The sequence below is a fragment of the Triticum aestivum genome, chromosome 5B (assembly GCF_018294505.1).
Source record: "Triticum aestivum cultivar Chinese Spring chromosome 5B, IWGSC CS RefSeq v2.1, whole genome shotgun sequence".
NCBI classification, from domain to species: domain Eukaryota; kingdom Viridiplantae; phylum Streptophyta; class Magnoliopsida; order Poales; family Poaceae; genus Triticum; species Triticum aestivum.
The window spans coordinates 483,135,189-483,160,225 of record NC_057807.1 but is presented as its reverse complement, the minus strand read 5'-3'; the positions used below and the strand labels follow the sequence as shown (position 1 = coordinate 483,160,225).

Below are 25,037 nucleotides of genomic sequence, written 5' to 3'. Positions count from 1 at the left end.
CACATAATGATGATCTTCTGAGAGCTAATCGACTTTAATATATAATATTTACTCTCCTTTTTTAAAAAAAAGTAAAAAAAATCTGTGGTTGAAAAAAAAATTGCCCCTTCACCGTCACAAGGCGTGCAAATATTCCATCCTCTAACTTACACATTTTATGGTACGGTATTTCTCTGCCATCCACACCGTGAATCACTAATCACTCCTCCGATCTGGCTCAAATTTCAGCTCAGTTCTATACATGATCGAGCAAACTCACTTTGTTACCACCATATTTTCTTTTTCAATTTTATATTAAAAAAGAAGGGAACGAATCTGAATCTCCCACCGAACCTCTTGTGCAACAGTTCAATTCGGCTGAGCAGGAGCTTAATCATCTATGGCCAACCCATCAGCTTCAGCAGCAGCATCCATGGTTTTGTATTGAGCCTGAGCATCTAAGCCGCCGCGCCATCCCTGCAGGCCCTTCCGGACGTTCTCGCCGTCGTTGGCGCGGTCGCGGAAGGTCTCGAGGTCGTCGCACATGCTCGCCATGCTCGATAGCAGCAGCTCCTCCTTCCAGTCCTCCATCGGCGTCAGGCCGCCGTACTCCTCCATGAACTCGATCATTTTCTGATCCAACGCAAAAGGGGATGGATCATGGATGTGATTGGATCAAGTCAAACGTAATCAGGGATCAATGTCTATGTACTGTTCTCACGTCAATGCCGCCGATGTGGTGGTGGGTGTGCTTCCTCGGCACGCCGGCGGCCTCCCTGGCGCGGAAGTGCTCGTCCACAGACCGCAGCATCTCTGCCTCCGGCGGCAGCGCGCGGCGGCCGGACAGCGCCTGCGCGACCCACCTCGCCTGCGCCTCGACGAACCACGGCACCAGGACCTTCCTCGCCACGCCCACGAAGGAGAGCGACGGCGCGAGGGACGGCGGGAACACGTGCTCGAACAGCGGCCCGACCACGCAGCCGTCGTCGCCCACGGCGACCGCCCCGCCCGTGTCCAGGAACGGGAACGAGTAGCCGTACCCCGTGCAGAAGATCACCGTGTCGGCGACGACGGAGGAGCCATCCGCGAACGACACGCGCCCGTCGGCGTGCAGCCGGCGTGCCCGCGGGTGGAGGCGCAGCACGTCGCCGTGGTTGGCCACCATCCTCGACACGGCCGGCGTGGCTCCCTCGGAGCTGGCGGCGAGGTGCACCTCCCTGGCGACGCGGCGGAGGTCCAGCGCGATGTCCGTGCCGCTGTCCCCGCACCCGACCACCACCACCGCCTCGCCGCGGAACGGCTCCGGCGTCCTGTACAAGTGGCTGTGCAGCTGCCGGCGCCTCCATTCCCCCACCCCCTCGATGTCGCTGGGGAGCATCGGATGCGAGTACTGACCGGTGGCCACGACCACCGCGTCAAACACTACCTCCTCCTCCTCCTCTACCCGCGCATCATCGTCCGGGCCGCCGAGGAGCCGCACGGACCTCACCGCCCACTGACGCTGACGCGTCGTCGTCGACGTCGGAGCGACGCGGACGACCCGGGTGTTGAGCCTGACGGCGTCCATAAGCCCGAACGCGGCGCAGAAGTCCCGGAGGTAGAAGTGCACCTCGCGGTGGCCGGGGAAGCGGCGCGGGTCGCGGCCGGCGCCGTCCCTGGGAAGGAACTGGAAGTCGGAGAAGCCCATGGCCTCCCGCGGGGTGCGGAGGCGGAGGCACGCGTACGCGCTGCTGGGCACGACGCCGTGGGTGGTCGTCGGGTCGTACAGCCACTGCCCGCCGACGTCGCCGCTCTGCTCCATGACCGTGACCGCGTGGCCCTCTCGCCGCAGCTCGCGCGCGGCCGCCAGGCCGGCCATGCCGCCGCCCACCACGCACACTTTCTTCGACTGCAGCTGCGGACGCTGCTGCACCGCCGGGTCCGGCTCGCCGTCGCCAGCGGCCATGACGATCGGTCGATGGTGATGGTGATCGGAATCTGGACCGGAGAGCGGAGACTGACAAGGAGATCGGTGGATTACCAACTGTAAAATAAGATTTCTGATATAGCATCGTTCTAATATCGTATCTGCCCCATGTTGTCATGTGCCGTTTGGTAGCGTGAACCGATACTAGTTGGCCAAGGAGAAGAAGATTACATAAAAATGGAAGTCTTGGTTGAACTGATAAACAACTTTTTTTTTTACATCAACTGATAAACAACTTAGTCATGCAATGTGTCGTCCAAAAAAACGCAAGAGCACTGTTTCTTGGCCATTCTCTGGCTCAATCGTTACATAGGGCCACCTACTTATCAGTTACTGCCGTCATAAAATAAGTGTCTCAATTTTGTACTAACTCTAGTATAAAGTTGTATTAAGCTTGAGACACTTATTTTAGGACGGATGGAGTATTAACTAATAAAAAATTGATTTCTGTCAATTTTCTCAATCCAACGGCTAGCCTTCATCTTCCTCCAGCCGAGCCACCACCTCGACCCTCGTGAGGTCATGGCTCGGCCTACCAGCCTCGGGCTGCGTTGCTCTCCTCTACGCAAGAACCGAGTGACATGACAAACTTCTCAAGCAACTGAGATATATCTAATAGAGAATATATTTTAGTGTCGGGTGGTGTAGACCACGTCCTGCGTCACCGGCTGCTGCGTCGGCTGGTCCTCCTCGTCACCAGAGGAGCTGACGATCTTCTCCTTCACCGAGAAGCCGACAGCTGATGAGGACGATGGCCCCGCCCAGGCCATGTGAACGGACAGTCAGCCGCTTCAATACGGCGCACCAGCCAGAGTTGGTTCCTCGGGAAGCTGTGTCTGCAATGTAGTGGCGGCTTCAGAGAGGCCACGTCGGTCAGCGCCGCCCTACGTCCGGTCACATCACGTGGCACCAATGCGGCCGGTACATGGTCTGGTTTGACATTGATGCAGCGCAGTTAGACGCAGGCGTGGCAGTGATTTGGACGCCCGCAAAGCCCCCCCCCCCCACCCCCCAGTTTGTCTCCGGTTTGCGGGAAAAGTACATCTGAACCGTCGAGCGGACCAATACAGAACCACGTTGGATGTCCATGTCCGGACGATTCCGGACTGTTTGAGGGTGGGGGCTGAGGATGCCCTTAAACTCGATAAACCTACATATACGAATAGACTACGAAGGCATACGTAACCTTCCAAACAAATCTTCTCGGCCCCTGTATTTCATGGGGTGGGGTGGGCCCCAGCCGCTAATTCTGGCCCAATTAATCGCCCTCCACATCAGCTTTTACATAGAAGTCTCAGTAAGCTTTCGTACATGTAGCATTGCCCCAGAAACTCATAAAAAATCCCCCGTAGCTCTAGGGTTTCTCCAGTTCATATTGAGCTTTGTTGCATCGACGGACAGTTACGGGAGGTTTACGGGGCTAGGCGCCCAGCCCACCAGTTAAGATTAGGGGGCGGTTAATTAGGAGGAGGAGATTAATTATACCAACTGAAACAGGACAACTCCTGCTATGGACTGATCCAAAACAGTGTTCCGATACAAAACCCAAACTCTTTGTGTGCACAAGTCCTACATGCTAAATACTCCCTCCGTTTCTTTTGAATCTGCATATAAGGTTTGGTCAAAGTCAAGTTTTGCATAGTTTTGACTAACTTTATATTAAAAAATTATCAACATTCACAATATGAAATCAACATTTTCAGATGCACCATGAAATGTATTTTCATATTATATAGTTTAAGTATTGTAGATGTTTATATTTTTTAATATAAACTTGGTCAAACTTTGTGTAGTTTGACTTTGACCAAAACTTATACGTGGAGTAAAAAGAAACGGAGGGAGTACTAGACAGATGGAAATATACGAAGTTGGACCTAAGAAAGGGTCGTCTTACACTTGGCAGAGTATCGAAGCGGGTATTCAAACTTTTCAGCGAGGGTGCATATGGAGGGTTGGCTCTGGATCTCAAATAAATACCCCCTCTGTCCCAAAATTCTTGTCTTAGATTTGTCCAAATACGGATGTATCAAGTCACGTTTTAGTAGGTACATCCGTATCTAAACAAATTTAAGACAAGAATTTTGGGACGGAGGGAGTATATGGCAAGACCCATGGATTCATGCAAGCGTATCGCAAAAAGTTATTACACCTAGGGGTGGTACTATGTTGTCTAAGGTAGAACTCATTGACCCACATTCTGGTGTATTCTCGCCGATGGATGTTCAAAGAATCTTACAAATCCCATTGCATACCCATTCTGGCACGTTTTCGGTCCGGTCTACATATTATAGTGAGCTAGAACATCAGTTTGGTTCCTGGTTAACAAGGCCAGATGGCGAGGGTAGTGAGCATATTAATCATATTTGGAAAGATATATGGCGGTTACATGTGCCTGGGAAAGTCAAACACTTTGCTTGGAGATGCTACATGGAGGCCTACTCTGTTATGGAGTTTTGGCAGCTCGACACATACCTTGTTCACCCCAATGCCCATGCTGCTTGGTGGGTGCTGAAGACTAGCAGCACTGTCTCTTTAAATGTCGTCATGTGAAAGAAGTGTGGTCTCAGCTGGGATTTCTAGATACCATTCAAAGAGCAACTGATGAGGACAGATTAGGCTCAATCACTATGAAGATCTTATCAAAACTTGATGCTGTTTCGGATGGATTACCTGTGGCCAAACTGGTTGTTGTGGCGGCGTGGTACCTTTGATGGCAAAGGCGACAACTTGTGAAAGGAATCGTGATTCAAAATCCTGAGAAAACAACACTTTCTATTCGCGTCCTAGCTACAAATTACATCAAATCGATGCCTCCAAAGCTCCCGACTCGAAGAAAAAACATATGTGGCAAAAACCGTCTCATGGACTGGTCAAGGTTAATGTAGATGCGTCATACTTTATCTGAAGTTTGGGGTGCTGTCATGCGTGATGAACGGGGTGACTTTCTAGCAGCAGCGACTTGGTTTCTTCCACGTATCTGAGATGTTGATTCAGTAGAGCTCATGTCAATTAGAAATGGAATATACTTGTTGGCAAATTTGGGGTGCAACAATGTGGAGGTGGAATCTGATTGCTCGTTTGCGGTGGAAGCAATTCAACAATGGACTCTTATCTAAGACCCGGTGTTGCATTGGTCTCTGAGTGCAGGCAGTTGGCAATGGATTTTGCCAAAATATCATTTAAACACTGTTTCCTGGAAGCTACTTGAGTAGGAGATGAGCTAGCTAAGCATTCTTCTAGTGCTAGATCTTCCAGGTCTTGGGATGATGTAATCCCTAATTTTGTTTCTCATTTACTTCTATACGATATGACCATCATATGAGAAATAAAGTCTATTTGTTGTAAAAAAAAGAACAAGACAACTCAGTGGGTTCGTAAAGTTGAGGCGGGGGTACGTGTGTGTAGCATTTATGGTAAATATTCCATCCACTCTAACTAGCCTACACATTTACAGTGCGCTATTTCTCTGGCATCCAGATCGTGAATCCCTAATCCCACGCTCGATCTGGATGAAATTTCAATTCTGTAGGCGATCGAGCAAAATCTCTATGTGGCAATCAAATCTTTGGATACTCACCGGGCAAGTTTACTGATACAGTTTGTCTAATTCACATCTAGATGTTTTTTAAGGATGTCATATTTAAGCTTTCATGAATATATAATGCAGCAACAAAAAACAAAAAAACTGGAACAAAAAAAAGACCACAAACAAAGTGAACATCAGTTTAGATGTGACGTAAGTACGTTAAACATACCCTCACTGATACTCGAAGAGGTGCAGTTCAATTCAGTTGAGGAGTTTCTTTCTTTCTTAGCCATGGCCTGCCAATCACCTTCAACTTCAGCAGCAGCGGCCACGGTTTTGTCCTGAGCTTGAGCAGCTAAGCCGCCGCGCCATCGCCGGACGCCCTTCCGGACGTTCTCGCTGTCGTCGGCGCGGTCGCGGAAGGTCTCCAGGTCGTCGCTCATGCTCGCCATGCTCGACAGGACCAGCTCCTTCTTCCAGTCCTCCATCGGCGTCAAGTCGCCGTACTTCTCCACAAACTCGAACATTTTCTTATCGAACATGAAATTGGATAAACTCAAACGTAATCGATCGATGGAATGGGTGCCTATGTAATGTGCTTACGTCGATGCCGCCGATGTAGTGGTGGGTGTGCTTCCTCGGCTCGCCGGCGGCCTCCCTGGCGCGGAAGTGCTCCTCCACGGCCCGCAGCATCTCCGCCTCCGGCGGCAGCGCGCGGCGGCCGGACAGCGCCTGCGCGACCCACCTCGCCTGCGCCTCGAAGAACCACGGCAGCAGGACCTTCCTCGGCACGCCCACGAAGGAGAGCGACGGCGCCAGGGACGGCGGGAACACGTGCTCGAACAGCGGCCCGACCACGCAGTCGCCGTCGCCCACGGTGACCGCCCCGCCCGTGTCCAGGAACGGGAACGAGTAGCCGTACCCCGTGCAGTAGATCACGGTGTCCGCGACGACAGAGGAGCCGTCCTCGAACCACACGCGCCCGTCCGCGTGCAGCCGGCGTACCCGCGGGTGGAGGCGCAGCACGTCGCCGTGATTGGCCAGCATCTTTGACACGGCCGGTGTGGGCGCGGCGGCCTCGGAGCTGGCGGCGAGGTGCACCTCCCTGGCGACGCGGCAGAGGTCCAACGCGATGTCCTTGCCGCTGTCCCGGCAACCGACCACCACCACCGCCTCGCCGCGGAACGGCTCCGGCGTCCTGTACGAGTGGCTGTGTAGCTGCCGAAGCCTCCATTCCGCCATGCCCTCGATGCCGCTCGGGAGCATCGGCTGCGAGTACTGGCCGGTGGCCACCACCACCGCGTCGAACACCTCCTCCTCCTCCCGCGCATCATCCTCCGTGCCGCCGAGGCGCCGCACGGACCTCACCGCCCACTGACGCGTCGCCGCCGACGTCGGATCCGCGATTGCGACGCGCAGGACCCGGGTGTTGAGCCTGACGGCGTCCATGAGCCCGAACGCGTGGCAGAAGTCCCTGAGGTAGCTGTGCACCTCGCGGTGGCCGGGGAAGCGGCGCGGGTCGCGGCCGGCGCCGGCCCTGGGGAGGAACTCGAAGTCGGAGAAGCCCATGGCCTCCCGCGGGCTGAGGAGGCGGAGGCACGCGTACACGCTGCTGGGCACGCGGCCGTCTGTCCCCGGGTCGTACAGCCACTGGCCGCCGACGTCGCCGCTCTGCTCCATGACGGTGACCGCGTGGCCCTCTCGCCGCAGCTCGCGCGCCGACGCCAGGCCGGCCATGCCGCCCCCCACCACGCACACGTTCCTCGACTGCAGCTGCGGGCGATGATGCACCGTCGCCGCGGCCATGCCGATCGATCGATGGCGATGGTGATCGGAATCTGGACCGGAGAGCGGAGGCTGACATAGCCACGCCTGGGCTTGGCTTTGCTTTGGTTTCAGAATCATAATAATATCATATATCTGCCCCAAGTTGTCATGTGCCGTTGGGTAGCGTGAACCGATACTAGTTGGCCGAGGAGAAGAAGATAACATAAAAATGGATGAGCAAGTTTTGGTTGAACTGATAAACAACTTGGTCATGCAATGTGTCGCCCAAAAGAACGCAAGAGCATTGTTTCTTGCGAAAGTACCTTTCTACCCCCATGAGCTAGTGTGAACAGTAAAATCAAAATATGGAAAAAAAATTATGACTTACTTTCACAAATGTTTGCTGTGCATGCAAAATTTCATCGTGAAATCACATTGGTGGAAGGCATGTCAAAAAAATCAGAGCTCCAAAATGCTTTTGTAATTAACATTTTCAGAGCTCCAAAATGCTTTTGTAAGTAACATTTTGCGATGAAATTTTGCATGCACGACAAACACTTGTGAAAGTATGCCATAAAAAAATTCAGAATTTTTTAAATTATTTTTGAATTTATTTGATTTTACTGTTCACACCTGGAGCATTTGCTCCTGGGTGTAGAAACTCCATGTCCTGTTTCTTGGTCTTTCTCTGGTTCCATCGTTACATAGGGCCACCTACTTATCAGTTACTATGTCTGTAACTTTTTACAAGACGTTTTCAGAGTCCATGACAGTGTAAAAGCATCTTATAAAGTTATAGCGGGAGTATTAACTAATAAAAGAATTGATTTCTGTGAATTTCCTCAGTCCAACGGCTAGCCTTCGTCTTCCTCCGTCCGAGCCAAGACCTCCTCCCCAGCCTTGGGCTACGTTGCTCCTCCACGCAAGAATCGACGACACGAGCAAAATTCTCGGAAAATAGCTAACACGCTATTACAACCCCAACACACATGAAAATGAAAAGAAAATCACCACAATCATATATGTTGGGTAGGCTTCACGGGGTCGTACTCAAATTTCACATGTCCAATGTGTAACGCCAGGTCTACACATTGGGCAAAGACATCAGCAGCGTACACCATCCACTCCCTCTTGTCGTCGCTGTACTGCCCCCTTCCCAACATATACAAACACCCTAACTTTCAGAAAGAAATAAAAAGGGGTAGATTGTCACGCAAAAATGCGTAGCTGCTACCAAAGCAGTGTGTTTTGTGCACGCCAAATTCACTCTCTATACCTGGTATCATATTTACCACCATGTCACGACCGAAAACCATAGCAATACTGTTCAATTAGACACAGTAAAAGAAAAAGAAAAAACAAGTACGCACTCTATATCCAGCTAAATGGCAGGATTGCATCCTTTGCTACCTGTACAGCGCTTCACGTCCATGGCACCAGAATGCCTGGGCGGAACAAGCATCCGGACTCACTATACATATTCTGGCCAGGGGCCACTGCATCGCCCCTGCCCTCTATCCCTAACTGCCTACCTCTACCACCGGACCATCGCAGATGATATCTGCGAAGACGGGTCGACTAAAGGCGCAGCAGCGCTCGCAGGGCCAACCTCCACCTGAATGTTAAGAGGTTATTCTCGCCTTCTTATTCCTGCCCGCCTTGCCTTTGGCGGATGGTTTCCTCTTGGAGGCGGTGCGGGCTTTCTTCTTCGAAGTCGACTGGCCGCCCGTAACACGCACGTCCTCCAGCCCTGCTTCCAGTGCTTGAACAAGGTTCTCAAAGTAGTTGCGGGTTACGCTGTAACACAAAAATGGTTTCAGCTTAGCCACTGCTCTTTAAAATTAATTTAGTTACCATATTCATTGATACGAGACTCGTGCAGTACAGAATGGGAAGTAAAATTCAGCAATTGGAGAGCACGGTGAGCCTACACGAGATGTCGGTACAATTATGCATGGCATAATGCATACAAACTTCAGTGAAACGAGAGCAAGGTTATAAGTGGAGCAGCATCATTGACCTAACATCCACTCAAAATGCAATGCAGGCCACATAACTCCTGCAACATCACATGATGCCCATATGGATCTTCGCTCAGAATGGTACAAAAATCATCACCATAAAGTTCAAATTGAGAAGAAAAAGAATGGCCAAAAGTCAGCTAAATAAGGACCTTTGACAGGATAAACAGAGAGAGCAAGAGAGGCTAAATTAGCACAAGTTAGTAACTTGGTCACACACACAAAAAAATACTGTATGTAACTGCAAATGTCAGTAGTGATCAGAGACATCCCCGGAATACCTTGTTAGACCAGCAAGTTTCACACGAAACTCATTGAAGTCTTGTAATGAAGGAAGAGGTTCAGTTTCACCAGCTTTAGGTAAAATTGCATGTATGTCCTTCTCCGCACATTTATGGAGGCGCTCCAAACCAGACTCGGCTTCACCTACAAAATTTCCAGATGTATGGCCATGTCAATTATGCGATAAACCTTAAGCTGCAAGCTTAAAACCTTCTACCTTGGAGGTACACAAAAAAATCATTCTTGGCTTTATCATCGAGATAATACCCATAAGCATATGTCCACTGCAGCACTTGTCTGCATTCTACAATCTGTCATAGTGAAGGATGATAGGGTAGGCGTGTCAGAAAAAGGAAGGCTATGTTAAAAGTATAGAGCCTTTCTCCAGTTTATGGGCATTATAAGATATTTAACCTGTGACCAAGCTTCAGGTATGAACTTTAGTTGAGACTCCGGTATTCCAAGAATGTCACTGAGCTTCGCAAGCTAGAGTGTGAACAAATAGTCAAGCACAAGTATGATAAATGTGTGGAAAAGAAGAAGACTTGAAATGCAGAACCCAAAACTAAAAGGAGTGGCAATCATACATCCTTTTCAGTAAAAAATTCTACTCATTGGAGACAATAGCAACAGACTTGTGCACTGACAGACAAATATTGGGTGCATGACACTGTATTTTTAAGAGGAAGGATGGATGCCACAATGTAAGGTTTTAAATACTTACTTCACTTTCGAACTTTTGCAGATCTCCTTGTGCCTTCTGCCTCGACTGTCAACAGGCAAGAACCAAAAAGTAAGCACCCAAGGCATCAGATACAGAAACTCGTGCCCCATAAATCAAACAATGCATACTTTGTAGTAAACACTAATAGAAAATGAAATAAACTCTGAACACCACAAAGAAGAAATGTAAAATCACAAGAAAATTCCTCAGATGAGTTTAGAGGAAAGGAAATAATTGACTTGGCAAGAACATAAGAGATGGATCTGGTACTTACAAGCAGAGATGTAAAATTAGATCCTGGGACTCTTAATACATTATGGGGATAAAACAAGCACACGGAACATACATGCACTTGTTTTAATAATAATAATAACCCCCCCACCCCCCCACCCCACCCCACCCCCACCCGCCGAATTTTTAATCAGTTAGTGCAACATGTCAAGTGGTGAACTTGGTAATGACAAAAGGGATTACTGAAATCACGTGGGATCCACCGCTGACAAGGCTTCATCAGTTAACAATGAGGCTCCCATGTAGTAGCATCTAAGTTGGGCCAAAATCAGAGTGGAGAGGGTCGTAGGAGGTGAAGTGGATGGTTTGTATAGTCAACGGTTGTGTTCTAGGTGGTTTCGTAGTGCAGAGTTGAATATCAAATCCTGGCTAGAGTTCAGGGTTGAAAATGTGGACTTGTCTTGTCTACAGTTATACAGGACACTGTACAAGCATGTCCTGGGAAAATTCAGAATTTCAGATAATGAAACGGCTGCAACAGGATCCTGAAGAATGTACCTTCTGATTGGATGCCCAGCGCTCAAAATAATGCGTGTATCTCACAAGTGAGTTTTTAGCCCGTTCTCTCTGTGCTTCAGCTTCATCATACTAAAAGAAAAGAACATGACATAAATAAACAGGGAAAGTAACAACAAACTGTAGTTGGCAGCAGTAAATAGAGTCAAGAAACCACATAATTGAGTAGCATTCCAGTAGCAAGAACGGTCATTTGGATCCTGGATCTATTGGATCCCGAAATAAATAAATAAAACATATATTGAAGTTTCAGAAAAATTTGGAAAAAAATTCCCATGTGTACATATTGGTGTGATCTACATACTTGTAATTTTTTTTAGTAGATATTTTCATTTGTGGGGTGCACAAAAAATAGATTGTGACCCTATGATAGTGAAAAATTGTGGAGTATTATATAGACCCACATATGTGTGTCTTTTGGGTAGCCCTCAAATAAACATATTTCTTTATGAAAATTTACAGGTACATACTAATAGTGCATCCGTACTTGTGAGGGAAAATCAGTCTTTTTTTAACTTCCAATGAGCTTTTTAATTATTATTTTTAGGAGGGACCCAATAGACCGGGCTCGCTTTGCAATATCTGGCCAATAGCAAGCTATGCACTTTGGGATCAAACCAAGGAATGTGATTCTTCCTCGATACAGAGAAGGATAATGCCCAAAAAAGAACATACTATGCCTTTCTTCTTGTCTGCTTCATAGCGATTGCAGGCATAATTGCCACCAGTGGTCCTACTTCCGTGTTCTGACCAGTCACCTAGACATAACCTGTGATGATGTAAGAGCATGAGACCAAAGATATTACATGCAAAACGTCCAATTTTCATCAGCAAAACAGAGGGTACAAAAATAAATAAGCTCAGGAGATGGGAGTGTACCAGCAAAACTGAAATTTGCAAGGAGGACGGCACGTCATATGCATGCAACCATGATTCTTCTCTATTGGTCGTTTGCATTTAGGACAGGGCTTTGAATTAGCTATTATCCTGGAAAAATGAATCACTTCAGAGATAGTTTTTTATATGTATGCAGAAATTAAAATGAGTCATTACACAAACTGTTGTGTCATAGGTCCCGTACTACAAAACTGCATGTTCTAGTCAACAACGTGCATTAAGCGAGTAACCAGAGGTTCTGACAAAGACTATAATAGATGGCCTTTGACAGCCCACATAGCGCTTTGACCCGAGCCATGTCGGATGAGAGCTTGTCCCTGTCACTTCCATCAAATGCGGGACATGTCCAGCATTAAACCTTGACACATGCCTGCCGTTCCAGTGAGTCCCTTCTCCAAAGCATCACGAGGCCCCATTAGATCCAGAGCATCCCCTGCTTTGGCTTTCTGCAGGCCCATAGTTTGGTAACGATGTTCGCATAGTCGCTTCGGTCCTTGCTCTCCACTGCTACAAGCTAATACATTCGACCATGGTGTTGGCTAGAGCACACCATGTGTCCATGTTGAACTCGCTGCAGGCCACTCCTATTTTATTCACCTCTGTGGCAAGGGTGAAGGCACCACAAGAGCAAACCTATACATACTGGACTAGCAGGACAAAAGTAACTTAATGCACCACTAGGACTAACTTCCATTTTTCAAGTACCGGAACCAACCCACCTTTACACCCAATGCACTTTACTCCACAATGAAACACTAGCAATAATTGAAACATTGTTTACAAGGCATCCCGCCTTGGACGCTTAGGCGGCAAGGCGCTTAGGCATCCGCATTAGGGGCTTAGGCGTCAGGGTGGTTGGTGCTTGCCTTAGGTCGCACTGCCTTATAAACAAAGAACTGAAATATATTATGGAACAAAGAAATTGTGTGTTATAACGAACCAATTCACGTTCTCAGATTCTGCACTGTTCTTTAATATCCACTTTGAGACAGTCTCACAGCTAACTGGTCGATGAGTTTCCTCTGTACACTGCATATATTTGGAAAAGGTAGCATTGCAATAATAAGCTTTTGGATTATTACAATAAAACAACCAGATATGGCAAGAGATTAAACCAAAACAAGATACCGACGTTCCAGCAGAAGCTGAATTTGCACATGCATGAGACATCATAGTTCTCATCACCAAGAAACTCCACAGCGCGGGTACAATCAGGAGCTGGACACCATTTTATCTGAATATTAACATGATATCATAAATAAATTTCAGAAACCATAGGATACAGATGACATAAAATGAACTCTTAAACGCATATCATCCTTAAAACCGGTAGCTTACAAACAAGAAAAGTTCTAGGCTGCTTCAAGGAATTACCTTCTTGTTATCTTCAACGTATGAGCATGATAAAAATTGTTTGTACTTCACTTTCTCCTCATCTTTAGCCAATCTATTAATGGTTTCTTCAAGAACCATGGCAGTACAAGATGGCTCAGGGCACCGCAGTGACAAACATCCTGGACCATCATTTATTGAAGCACTAATATACCCTGAAATAGTTACCTTATTTTTAGCACTAGAAATTCAATTGATCACTACAAATAAGGAGAAGGATTTGGCAATTCAACAGTTCCCTATTTAGTTCTCTGGGGGTAAAAAATGTACAACTTCAATCCTTTGACTCCTGATACTTATGTTAGGTAAGCTATATGTCACAATTTCACAATTGCAGCTATGCGTCCCACTACATCAAAATAAATAACATGATTACATACATGCAACATGCTTAGTAGGCTGCTCTACATTCGCATGCCATGCACAAACACGACATCGTTATGGATATTCGCGATCTTGATATTTTTCCTAACAGAGATAGGGCACATAGGGATGGGGAAATAGATCCAACATCAGTGAGATTCCTCATCCCTGACCGGCGTTACAAACTTACAATGGCATACTCTGATCAGTGGGCTGATTTTTGTTTTCTTACACGTTTAGAGCCCCCGTTTTGATCCTTATGCATTTATGTGTTGTTTATATTACTAATATTAATCAAGCTGGTTATGTGGATGAAATAACAATATTGAGAGATAGACCTTCCCAACATTCATGGCAGTAGAGGTGAACACAACCAGCAGAGCTCAGTGCAGTTGTGGAATATCCTTCAAAACATATTCCACAAGTTAGCTGCAACCAAAGGAACCATCAGAGCTAAAACATGTTAACTCACTGATTTAACCAGATATGATACCAGCTGATAAGAAAAGCTACCTCCTGGCAGTCAGGAAGAACAGCCCCATTTGTAGGCAAGCCAACAAAATGACGGACACGTTCTTCATCTGCGAACCACTCATCACTCAACTTGCTAATATTCCTGAACAAAATTGAGATAGAGAATCTACCTTTTCAGCTCACAAGTATTCCACCTTTGCGACAATTTGAAAGCAGAAACTTATATGCATGTAGCATAGTTTACATAGAAAATTGTTATACATATTATGTCCACTGAAACTAGTAAATCTCAGAAACTTTCTCAAGATGAACTTCTCAGGTACTCCCTCCGTCCGAAAAAGCTTGTCCCTCTAGTGGTAGATACATCCATTTGAGGGACAAACTTGGGACAAGCTTTTTCGGACAGAGGGAGTACATTGCAACAGAATGTAGGGCAGTAGAATAAACTCGAGATAAGATCTACTGGAACATATGACTTCATTTCATGTATCTAACATGGCAAGCTGTACATATATTTTTGGGCAGCATAACTGACCATTTGTATTGTCGAAGGAGGATGCATGCTGATTCTCTTGGAATTGAAAATATTGAAGATACCCGTCTTATGGCTTCCTCTTGCCGCTCATGTATGTCATTTTCAGATAACACAATGTATCTCTGTTTGTGGTGAAAAGGAACAGAAGCTCTTTAGTGACTTTCAGAGCTATAAGATGAAAAGACAACAGAACAGAAAAGAAAAGAAACATGGAGGACAAAATCCCAAAACTGAGTTATGTCATGCACATCCTTATAGAGGATATACTGGCAAGAAAGCAGAGTTTCATAATAAAGAAAAAAAGAGTCACCAGGTGTGCTATAGATCTGCACATCCACAGGTTCCATTTTGTGGAAATATTCAACTCAATATCACAAGAAAGTCCACGGAAATAATCTTGACAATAACACCGCCTGCAGAACCTGAAAACCTAGCAGCTGACGAATACAACGCAATCTGGCATGCTTAACAATTAGCATGCCAAAAATGGCGAGACCTATACAGACTTGCCCTCGGACCACTGTGCTCTGTCAACACTGACCACCCAGCACAGGATGCAGGCATCAATTCCAACGAAATGCGGTGTAAAAGAACTAACGGTTGTGCAGTATGTATGTATGTATATCTGTGAAATCTATTCACCACAGCAGAATTCATCTCTCAGCAAACCTACCACTTTCGAGGAGCACGGCACACTGAAACCTACTGTCATCACACTTGCTGCCACAACGTCTACTGACGATAAGGTGCAGAGCAAGCGCCGCAGAACCCCAAGAAGGCTGCTGCCGTGCCGCCGCAACAAAAATCCCGCCCCAAAATTCGGCGCCAGCACTGCGCATTCAGGAAGCCACCGCACCCAGCCCCGAGATTACACGCGAGAGCACTGTGCGGCCATCACGTTCGCGCCCCAGCCCCGCCCCACGGAACAAGCAAGTAGATGCAGATGCCGCTACCGGCAAGCGGGGCGATCGACGGACCTTCTCGCGCATCGAGGCGACCTCCTCGCGGACCTCGTAGTCGTCGCCGGCGCAGTCGGATCCCTCCTCCTCCTCGCCGCCCCCGCCAGCGCCGCCGCTGCCCCCGTCGCTGCAGTCGTAGTAGTAGTCCCCGACGGCGACGGGGTCGGAGTCGCTCCCTCCCCACGGCTCGTCGTCGGAGTCCATCGCGGCCGGCGAGGGGCGATCGGAGTGGGGGAAAGATTGGGGTTTTGGGGGTGGGGTGGGGAGGGAGGGAGCAGAGGGGACGGGGGATGGACGGAGGGGGGTTGCGTCTTGCGTGCTCGAGTCAAGCCGACGCCATAAAGAAGCGGTGGGGTTCGCCGTTCGTGCGTGGTTTCCTACGTGGCGTGTGGGCCCCGGTGCGCTGCTTTGGCGCGGTGAAGAATCTGCGCGAGCAATTCGAGGCGGTAAATTCTGGGCTTCCCGTAGATAACGGAATCTCTGCTTTGTTCTCTTCCCTTGAAAAAAATATTCACTTTGTTTTTTTGGTTTTATCATTTATGCTACTGGTTATGTCCCACTAAATATCAACCGTTTAAAAATACTTTCGTAGGTTGCATGTTCAAAAATGTCACTGGACATCATCAATTACTAGAAGGGTTGGGCGCGCTTTGCCACGCCGTTAGTGTTCTTGGGATTTCATAATTTTTGTTTGTTATTTGGTTTGACTTGTGGGAAGATGGTGTGTGTATGTTTTTTTATAATGCAGTGTTCTGGTGGGCTTTCTTGGCAGTGTGATTATGGCTTATCTACTAATTAACTCATATTTATATAGGGATTCTTATGTTGGTGGCCGCATGTGTTATACTGAAACTTCAGTGTCACATGTTGACGCTTTATTAGTTTTCTAGGTAGTGAGAGGATGTGCGGCACTAAAGTGTTTTTAGGCTGGTTGCTGCCGATTAATTGAGAAATTGCTAACCTAGTAAAAATCATGAATCAAATCCAAAATTGATTATCTTAATTGAATAAGAGTTCCTTAACAAATTGTTGACCCAGTCAAAATCATAAATCAAATTCAAATGTAACACCTCAATTAGTGGGAGGGCTCTAAAATTAAGAAGCATCATGTATTAAATAGTATTGACCTGGTTAAAATTGAGTGACTCAATTTCAAATAAAAGCCCTCAACTGATTTTGAGGCCTTAAAAATTGATAAACGCTTGTAGCTAGTCAGTTGGCCGAACTTTCAGCCAGCTCGCTCGCCACGATTCCACCACCCCCCCTCCCTGGTCACACGACGCGAGTACGTGGGTGGGATTTCTCCCTTTCTCCCTTATCCTTTTCCTCGCCTCTTTTTTACCCTTTCTTTCTACCTCCATTTGCGACAGTCTCTGTCCTTCACAAGTTTTTTTTATTGCGAGCGTCGGTGTTGGCCGTAAGTGGTGAGGCAAACGGGCGGGGGGGGGGGGGGGGGTATGCGCGCTGCACGACCCAGGGGGTGAGGGTGGGGCGACCGCCATGGCCTCCAACTTGGGTGGTGGCGGAACCATCAACAAGCTCTCACCGACGATGACGTGCTCGTGCGCGAGAAGCCTCCCTGCCATGCTACAAGCTTCAAAGCCGATCAGGTGTTGCAACCACCAGCATTTCTTGCTGGAACCGACAACTAGCAGCGATGCTGGAACCCGCCTGGCGCGGTGTTGCATCCGCCACCAGAGATGCTGGAACCGCCTTCACGGTGTGCTGGAACCGACAAACCAAGTGCTACATTGGGGCAAAGGCGTGGTCATGTCGACTGGTGACGCGCTACAACCGGTGATTCATGATGCTACGGCCGGCATGCCGTGGTGCTACAACGGCATGAGGTGAGGTGCTAGTGATGCAGCGATTTTGGTGGTGCTACAACCGGCATCAAAATATGCTACCACCAGTGACCCAAAGTGCTACAACCTGCAGGATTTTTGCTACGATGATGACCACGTTGACAGCGTGATGGACGCTACAACTGTTCCGCTAGAATGTTGGAACTGTGTCTGGTATATGTTGGAACCACAGTGACCACAAATCGCCAACGATGGATCATGGGACGATGGTGACAACAGCAAGCCTCGACGGCGAGGTGGCGGGGCGAGGCATGCGGGAGACCCATGTCGGGGGCGGCGAGCGTCTACGCTGGAAACGGGGGTGAAGCGCACACTGTAACGGCGTGCCCCATGCTGGAAGACGACAATGGTGCTCGAGCCGCGTGCATCTCGTCGGAGACGCGCGTCGCTGCTCTGCTGTGGCCGACGGGGATGGAAGGAGATCTTTTCAGAGATGAAGAAGATGCATGCAACGTCCTACCTAGTGGATTGAGCAGCCTATGATGCGGAATCGGACTGCGGCGCAGCGACCGGCCGAAATTTTGGGCCAGCACGCGGACACCTAGTACTACCCTTAAAAATTAGGGAGAATAGTGTGGGAGCATAGTGAACTAAAAGAATTTAATAAAATCTCCTTGAGATATGGTTGACCCAGTCAAAATCGGGTGACCCAATTCCAATTGAAGACCTTAATTGATTATGAGGCCTTAGAAACTAGGGAGCTTAGTGTATAGTAGTATTGTTAGTTCAAATCTCGTTTGCCATGCCATAATGGCCAAAATAACTATGGACCAGCATGTCAACTCTCCCCCTATCTCCCTACAATAAAGTATGGGTCCCACTTGATCCCAACACCGTCCTTATTTTCCTCTAAAATTATTCGCTTGCTTACTCCTCACAAGTGGGGGCCCACACTTATCATTATGAGATATAGAGAGCTAACATGTGGGTCCAGGGTTTTTTTGTCATATAACATGGTCAACGGGTTTGACCTGACAATGACTATGTCTAATGGCACTTTTTAGCAAATATCTAACGTAACGATGGCATTTTTTAGATATCTAATGTGATGTGGACCAGATCATGACCAAGGCATCCAAGAGTGAGGTTAATGCTAGCACAAATGCTGAACCATTAGAGCATCCAAAGGAAGACAATGGCAAAACCATTATCTTAGTTGGGAAGCTTTCGGTGCCTATTTTGGAAAAAATGACACATCAGATTTCCAGCTGTAACTTCCCACCTAAACCTAATTAATTCTGGAAGTCTCTAGCACCTTATAGAGGCTGGAAAAGATGGTCTTAGAAGTCAGCTTTCATTCAAAAAACGGTGCATCATTTGAGGTCTTGAGTCAAAAGTTGTGCAAGTTTTCATGCAAGTTGTCCAGGAATTTATTACAGCGCGAGGCTCAACAAGTTTGCTCCTGCTACAGCTTGGGGCTCACGAATTTACCCTTCTTTTTGAGTTGTTTTCACACCTATCTAGTGGGTGCTTCTAGTATAAATACTCCCCAGTTGTTCCATGTGAAGGGGGATGGGATTTCTGAGTTTATGTTTGTAGACAACCGGTGAGGTTGTGTTGTGTTGTGAGCACTAGTATCGTTGAGTGTTAGCTCGTGTGTGTGGATTGGAGGGCCTGTCCTCAAATCATATAGGATCCTTGTGGTTCCCTCTTGTGATTCTTTATAGGTTCACAAGCTTCATGGTTTGGGTTGCATCCTTGTAAACCCAGCTAGTTATCCGCTGCAATTTATCTGAGAGTGTTTCCTCTTGTTCTTGCCACTTGAGAGAGACAAAGTTTGTTGAAACAAGTATCGAGTGAGTTTGTTGCTGCTCCTTGTGAGTTCTTTGGCACCGTGAAAGATCATTTCCGAGGCGTCCCGCATCATAATGGCAGTATTTAGCAAGCATCTCATGGAGCGATAGCATTTTTGAGTAGTTGTAACTTCTAATGGCAAAACTGAGTAGTGAGACACAACAAGTGACATAAATGATAAAAACCCTTTTTTTTCTAAAACCTACTGAGTACTAAGGGCATCTCCAACTACGACTAGCAAATTTCGTCCCGCTTCCGTCCGCGAACAGGGGGCCAGTCCGCGAACACAGATGCGGAAGGCCAGAATCCAACACTGCATGCTTACATTTCAACAACAAACACGGCCGGATTTTTCATATAAACATGATGGAATTCATTATATTTACATCAACTAAGCGGTGCTTGATACGTCTCGAATGTATCTATAATTTATGGAAGCACTCATGCCATGTTTATAACAATTTATATGATTTTGGTATGATTTGAATGTAACTAACCTGGGCTGACGCAGTTTTTAGAACTACCAAGGTGTTGTTTTTTGTGTAGAAATAAAAGTTCTCAAAATGAGCTGGAAATTTACGGTGATTTTTTATGGACCAAAAGTGACCCACAGAGCACCGGAGATGGGCCAGGAAGTGGCCGAGGGAGCCACAAGCCTAGGGGCACCCCCCAGGGCGCGCCCCCGAGCATGTGGGACCCTAGGGAGCCCCCTAAGTGAAACCAACGCTGAAAAATTATATAAATAGAGAAAACCCCGAAACTTAACCTAGAACTTCCGCTCCACCGCCGCAAGCCTCTATACCTAAGCGATCTCATCAGGAGGCCTTCTCTGGCACCCTGTCGGAGGGGGAAATCATCACCGGAGGCCATCTTCATCATCCAGGCGGCCACCATGATGAGGGGGGAGTAGTTCACCCTCGGGGCTGAGGGTATGTACCAATAGCTAGGTGTTTGATCTCTCTTTCGTGTTCTTGATTTTGGTATGATCTTGATGTACCGCGAGCTTTATCAATATAGTTGGATCATATGGTGTTCTTCCCTCTCTATCTTGTTGTGATGAATGGAATATTTCCATTTGAGGTTTCACCATTATCGGATTGAATAGTTTTTGGATTTGAGAACACTTGATGTATGTCTTGCATGTGGATACCCATGGTGATAATGGGGTGTTCTATTGATTCATTTGATATGTGTTTTGGAAATCAACTTGCGAATTTTCGCGGTAACATTGGGGTAATCTAGGCATACAGGTTTATGCACGTTTTCGTCCTACTTTCTCCTGTAGAAACTTTGGGGCACTCTTTGAAGTTCTTTGTGTTGGATTGAATATTATGAATATGAGATTCTTTGATGCATATCGAATAATCAACTCATGGATACATGTGGTGACATTGGAGTATCTAGGTGATTGATACGTCTCCGTCGTATCTATAATTTTTGATTGTTTCATGCCAATATTATACAACTTTTACATACTTTTGGCAATATTTTATATGATTTATTGGTGAAAGTGCTAGTTATCGACTAGAGGGGGGGTGAATAGGCGATTTTTCTGAAAGTCTTCAAAACTCGAGGTCTTTAAAGACAAACAGTTAATAAGAACCTATATGATATGCAGCGGAAGATGAACTACACTAGACAACTCATAGTCATGTAAGCAATATAGTAAAGGCACGAAGACTAATAGCAGCTATGTAGTATGGATCGGAATGGAAGACAATATGAAGCCAAACAGTAATAGTCTTCGCACAATGAAGTCAAACAGATCAGGCAGGCAAGCAAAGACTTCACGAAGACAAATTGAAATGTAAAGGAGGTAGAGGATAGAACCAGTAGCTTGGTGAAGACAAGGATTTGGTAGACCAGTTCCAGTTGCTGTGACAACTGTACGTCTGGTTAGGGAGGGTGAGATCGAACTTAGAAGACTGTGTCTTCACCTTATTCCCCTTGAGCTGAGGACACCTAGTCCTCGCCCAATCACTCTGGTAAGTCTTCAAGGTAGACTTCCAAACCTTCACAAACTCCGTTCACCGGCGATCCACAATGTCTCTTGGATCCTCAGAATGTGACGCCTAACTGGCTGGAGGATACACAGTCCTCAAGTGTAACAAGTCTTCAGGTCATGCAGACAGAAAGACTTTAGTGATGCCTAACACTCTTTGGCTCTGGGTGTTTTGGGCTTTGTCCTTGCAAGGATCTCTCTCTCAAAGGCTTTTGAGGTGGGTTGCTCTCAAACGACAAAAATCATGCACTAACTCTGAGCAACCACCAATTTATGGTGTAGGGGTGGGCTATTTATAGCCAGGAGGCAACCCGACATGATATGTCCGAAATGACCCTGGGTCACTAAGGAAATGACATGTGTCCAACGGTCGGATTTCAAACACACGGGGCAGCTTGGCTTGGGCTTTTCCATAAATCATCTAACTCAAGAGGTAAATGACAAGCTTTTCCATAAATCATTTTATACAGAGACATACCCATAGGATTTTTATAAGCCGTTCTATAAGCCCAAAGTGCATCATTTAATTTCTTAGACCAATTCTTCCGGGACCTATTGAAAGTCTTTTGTAAGATTAGTTTTATTTCTCTATTGCTAAGTTCAACTTGACCACTAGACTGAGGATGATAAGGTGACGCAATTCTATGGTTAACATCATACTTAGCAAGAATTTTACGGAAAGCACCATGAATAAAGTGTGAACCACCATCAGTCATTAAATATTTAGGGACTCCAAACCTTGGGAAAATAACTTTGTTAAGAATTTTAATAGAGGTGTTGTGATCAGCACTACTGGTTGGAATAGCTTCTACCTATTTAGTAACATAATCAACAGCAACCAAAATATGTGTATACCCATTAGAGGAAGGAAAAGGTCCCATGAAGTCAAATCCCCAAACATCAAATGGTTCAATAGCAAGTGAATAATTCATAGACATTTCTTGATGCATACCGATATTACCTATTCTTTGGCATTCATCACATGATAAGACGAACTTACGAGCATCCTTGAAGAGAGTAGGCCAATAAAAACCAGATTGCAATACCTTATGAGCGGTTCTATCTCCCACGTGATGTCCTCCATAAGCTTCAGAGTGACATTTCTGTAGGATTTGTTCCTTTTCATGCTCAGGTACACAACGTCTAATAATACCATCTACTCCTTCTTTATAAAGATGTGGGTCATCCCAAAAGTAATGTCTTAAATCATAGAAGAATTTTTTCTTTTGTTGGTATGTGAAGCTAGGTGGTATGTATTTAGCAACAATATAATTAGCATAGTCAGCATCCCAAGGTGTACTATGAGAAACATTTATTGCAGCTAGTTGTTCATTAGGGAAGCTATCATTAATAGGTTGTGGGTCATCAAGAATATTTTCAAGTCTAGACAAATTATCAGCTACGGGGCTCTCTGCTCCTTTCCTATCAGTGATATGCAAATCAAATTCTTGTAGCAGAAGAACCCACCTAATGAGTCTAGGTTTAGCATCTTTCTTTTCCATACAATATTTTATAGCAGCATGATCGGTGTGAACAATTACTTTAGAATCAACAATGTAAGATCTGAATTTATCACAAGCAAACAACACTGCTAAGAATTCTTTTTCAGTAGTAGCATAGTTTCATTGAGCAATGTCTAGAGTTTTACTAGCATAATGAATAACATTTAGTTTCTTATCAACTCTTTGTCCTAGAACAACACCAACATCATAATCACTAGCATCATACATAATCTCAAAAGGCAAGTTCCAATCAGGTGGTTGAACAACAGGTGCAGTAAGGCTTCCGTACAATCATCATCAAACACAAAGGGAATATCCTTTTGCAAAAGATTAGTAAGAGGCCTAGAAATTTTAGAAAAGTCTTTGATAAAACCTCCTATGGAAACCAACATGACCAAGGAAACTACGAATACCTTTGATATCTTTAGGACATGTCATTTTCTCAATTGCATCAACCTTGCCTTTGTCCACCTCAGTGCCTCTTTCAGAAATTTTATGGCCCAAGACAATACCTTCGTTAACCATAAAGTGGCACTTCTCCCAATTCAAGACGAGATTTGTTTATTCACATCTCTGCAAGACTCGATCAAGATTGCTTAAACAATCATCAAAAGACTTCCCATAAACAGAAAAGTCATCCATGAAAACCTCAACAATCTTTTCACAAAAATCAGAGAATATAGCAGTCATACGTCTTTGAAAGGTAGCAGGTGCATTACATAAACCGGAAGACATACGTCTATAAGCAAATGTTCCAAAAGGACAAGTAAAAGTGGTATTTTCTTGATCAGATTGTAAAACATGTATTTGTGAAAAGCCATAGTATCCATCAAGGAAGCAAAAATGTATGTGCTTGGATAATCTTTCTAACATTTGATCGATAAAAGGCAGAGGGTAATGATCTTTTCTAGTAGCTTTATTTAATTTTCTATAATCAATTACCATTCTATAGCCCGTGACAATTCTTTGTGGAATAAGCTCATTCTTATCATTAGGAACAACAGTAATACCTCCTTTCTTAGGGACACAATGAACAGGACTTACCCATCTACTATCAGTTATAGGATAGATTATACCTGCTTCCAGAAGTTTCAGTATTTCCGTTCTTACCACTTCTTTCATTTTCGGATTTAACCGACATTGGTGACCAAAAACGGGTTTAGCATCAGGTTCCATATTAATCTTGTGCTGACATAGGGTGGGACTAATGACCTTAAGATCATCAAGAGTATTTCCAATAGTGGCCCTATGCTTCCTTAGAACTTTCAATAATCTGTCTTGTTCATGTTCTGAAAGTTTAGCACTAATAATAAAAGGATATATCTTCTTTTCATCAAGATAAGCATATTTTAGAGTGTCTGGTAATTGTTTTAATTCAAACACAGGATCACCTTTAGGTGGAGGAGGACCTCCTAGAGTTTCAATAGGCAAATTGTGTTTAAGCAGAGGTTGTTGTTCGAAAAAGATTCTATCTATTTCATTTCTTTCACGCATATGCAAATCATTTTCATGGTCTAGAAAATATTGTTCTAGAGGATCGGTAGGAGGCACAACAATAGAAGCAAGACCAATAATTTCATATTTACTAGGCAAATCTTTCTTATGAGGTTGTTTACTAAACTTGGAAAAATTAAATTCATGAGATTCATCACCAAAGCTAACATCGACAATTTGTTTCTCAAAATCTATTTTGGCATTGACGGTGTTCAAGAAAGGTCTACCAAAAATAATGGGACAAAAGTCATCTTGTGGGGAGCTAAGAACAAGAAAATCAGTAGGGTATTTTATTTTCCCACACAAGACTTCAACATCTCTAAGAATCCCAATTGGTGATATAGTACCTCTATTAGCAAGTTTAATAGTGACATCTATGCCTTCTATTTCAGCAGACGCTATTTCATCTTTAATTTCTTGATATAAGTAGAAAGGAATATCACTCACACTAGCACCTAGGTCACATAACCCATGATAACAGTGATCTCCTATCTTAACTAAGACAACAGGCATGCCAACAACTCGTCTATGTTTATCTTTTCCTTCAGGTTTGGCAATTCTAGAAGCTTCACCATAGAAGTAAATAACATGCCCATCAATATTATCAACTAAGAGATCTTTAACCATAGCAAAACTAGGTTCAAGTTTGATTTGTTCATATGGTTTGGGTGTTCTAACATAACTTTTG

At 45.7% G+C, this 25,037-nt stretch overlaps 3 protein-coding genes across 4 annotated transcripts; all 3 read right to left on the bottom strand.

The window, feature by feature from the left end:
- Positions 1 to 95: 95 nt before the first annotated feature.
- On the bottom strand, positions 96 to 2,248 carry LOC123112669 (flavin-containing monooxygenase FMO GS-OX-like 9). Its single transcript, XM_044533727.1, has 2 exons — positions 701 to 2,248; positions 96 to 612 (listed from the first exon to the last, which is right to left on the bottom strand). Exons 1-2 carry the CDS (start codon positions 1,922 to 1,924, stop codon positions 370 to 372), a joined length of 1,467 nt encoding a protein of 488 aa, XP_044389662.1. The 5' UTR covers positions 1,925 to 2,248; the 3' UTR covers positions 96 to 369.
- Positions 2,249 to 4,290: 2,042 nt separating this feature from the next.
- On the bottom strand, positions 4,291 to 7,408 carry LOC123112670 (flavin-containing monooxygenase FMO GS-OX-like 8). Of its 2 annotated transcripts, none has more exons than XR_006455633.1 (2): positions 4,616 to 7,408; positions 4,291 to 4,521 (listed from the first exon to the last, which is right to left on the bottom strand). XR_006455633.1 is itself a non-coding variant. In XM_044533728.1 (2 exons), exons 1-2 carry the CDS (start codon positions 7,374 to 7,376, stop codon positions 5,666 to 5,668), a joined length of 1,638 nt encoding a protein of 545 aa, XP_044389663.1. In that variant the 5' UTR covers positions 7,377 to 7,408; the 3' UTR covers positions 4,291 to 5,665. The 2 variants fall into 2 exon arrangements, 1 of the variants encoding a protein (XP_044389663.1); XM_044533728.1 differs by having other exon boundaries at positions 4,291 to 6,001; positions 6,075 to 7,408.
- A 1,081-nt stretch (positions 7,409 to 8,489) lies between these two features.
- Positions 8,490 to 15,987, bottom strand: LOC123112668 (probable E3 ubiquitin-protein ligase ARI5). The gene is made up of 15 exons (XM_044533726.1): positions 15,711 to 15,987; positions 14,734 to 14,855; positions 14,238 to 14,340; positions 14,063 to 14,153; positions 13,344 to 13,516; positions 13,102 to 13,203; positions 12,910 to 12,998; positions 11,952 to 12,059; positions 11,748 to 11,841; positions 11,055 to 11,144; positions 10,266 to 10,310; positions 9,956 to 10,027; positions 9,759 to 9,852; positions 9,541 to 9,685; positions 8,490 to 9,035 (listed from the first exon to the last, which is right to left on the bottom strand). Exons 1-15 carry the CDS (start codon positions 15,894 to 15,896, stop codon positions 8,861 to 8,863), a joined length of 1,689 nt encoding a protein of 562 aa, XP_044389661.1. The 5' UTR covers positions 15,897 to 15,987; the 3' UTR covers positions 8,490 to 8,860.
- Between the last annotated feature and the right edge of the window lie 9,050 nt (positions 15,988 to 25,037).

What these genes read in the sequence shown, in the direction of transcription:
- LOC123112669 (XM_044533727.1), bottom strand. Translation starts at nt 1,924, where the DNA reads ATGGCCGCTGGCGACGGCGAGCCGGACCCGGCGGTGCAGCAGCGTCCG. An exon ending in ACCACATCGGCGGCATTGAC is followed by an intron (nt 613 to 700) that starts GTGAGAACAGTA and finishes GCGTTGGATCAG; the next exon opens with AAAATGATCGAGTTCATGGA.
- LOC123112670 (XM_044533728.1), bottom strand. Translation starts at nt 7,376, where the DNA reads ATGATTCTGAAACCAAAGCAAAGCCAAGCCCAGGCGTGGCTATGTCAG. An exon ending in ACTACATCGGCGGCATCGAC is followed by an intron (nt 6,002 to 6,074) that starts GTAAGCACATTA and finishes ATGTTCGATAAG; the next exon opens with AAAATGTTCGAGTTTGTGGA.
- LOC123112668 (XM_044533726.1), bottom strand. Translation starts at nt 15,896, where the DNA reads ATGGACTCCGACGACGAGCCGTGGGGAGGGAGCGACTCCGACCCCGTC. An exon ending in TCGCCTCGATGCGCGAGAAG is followed by an intron (nt 14,856 to 15,710) that starts GTCCGTCGATCG and finishes CACCACAAACAG; the next exon opens with AGATACATTGTGTTATCTGA. An exon ending in CTCCTTCGACAATACAAATG is followed by an intron (nt 14,341 to 14,733) that starts GTCAGTTATGCT and finishes AATTTTGTTCAG; the next exon opens with GAATATTAGCAAGTTGAGTG.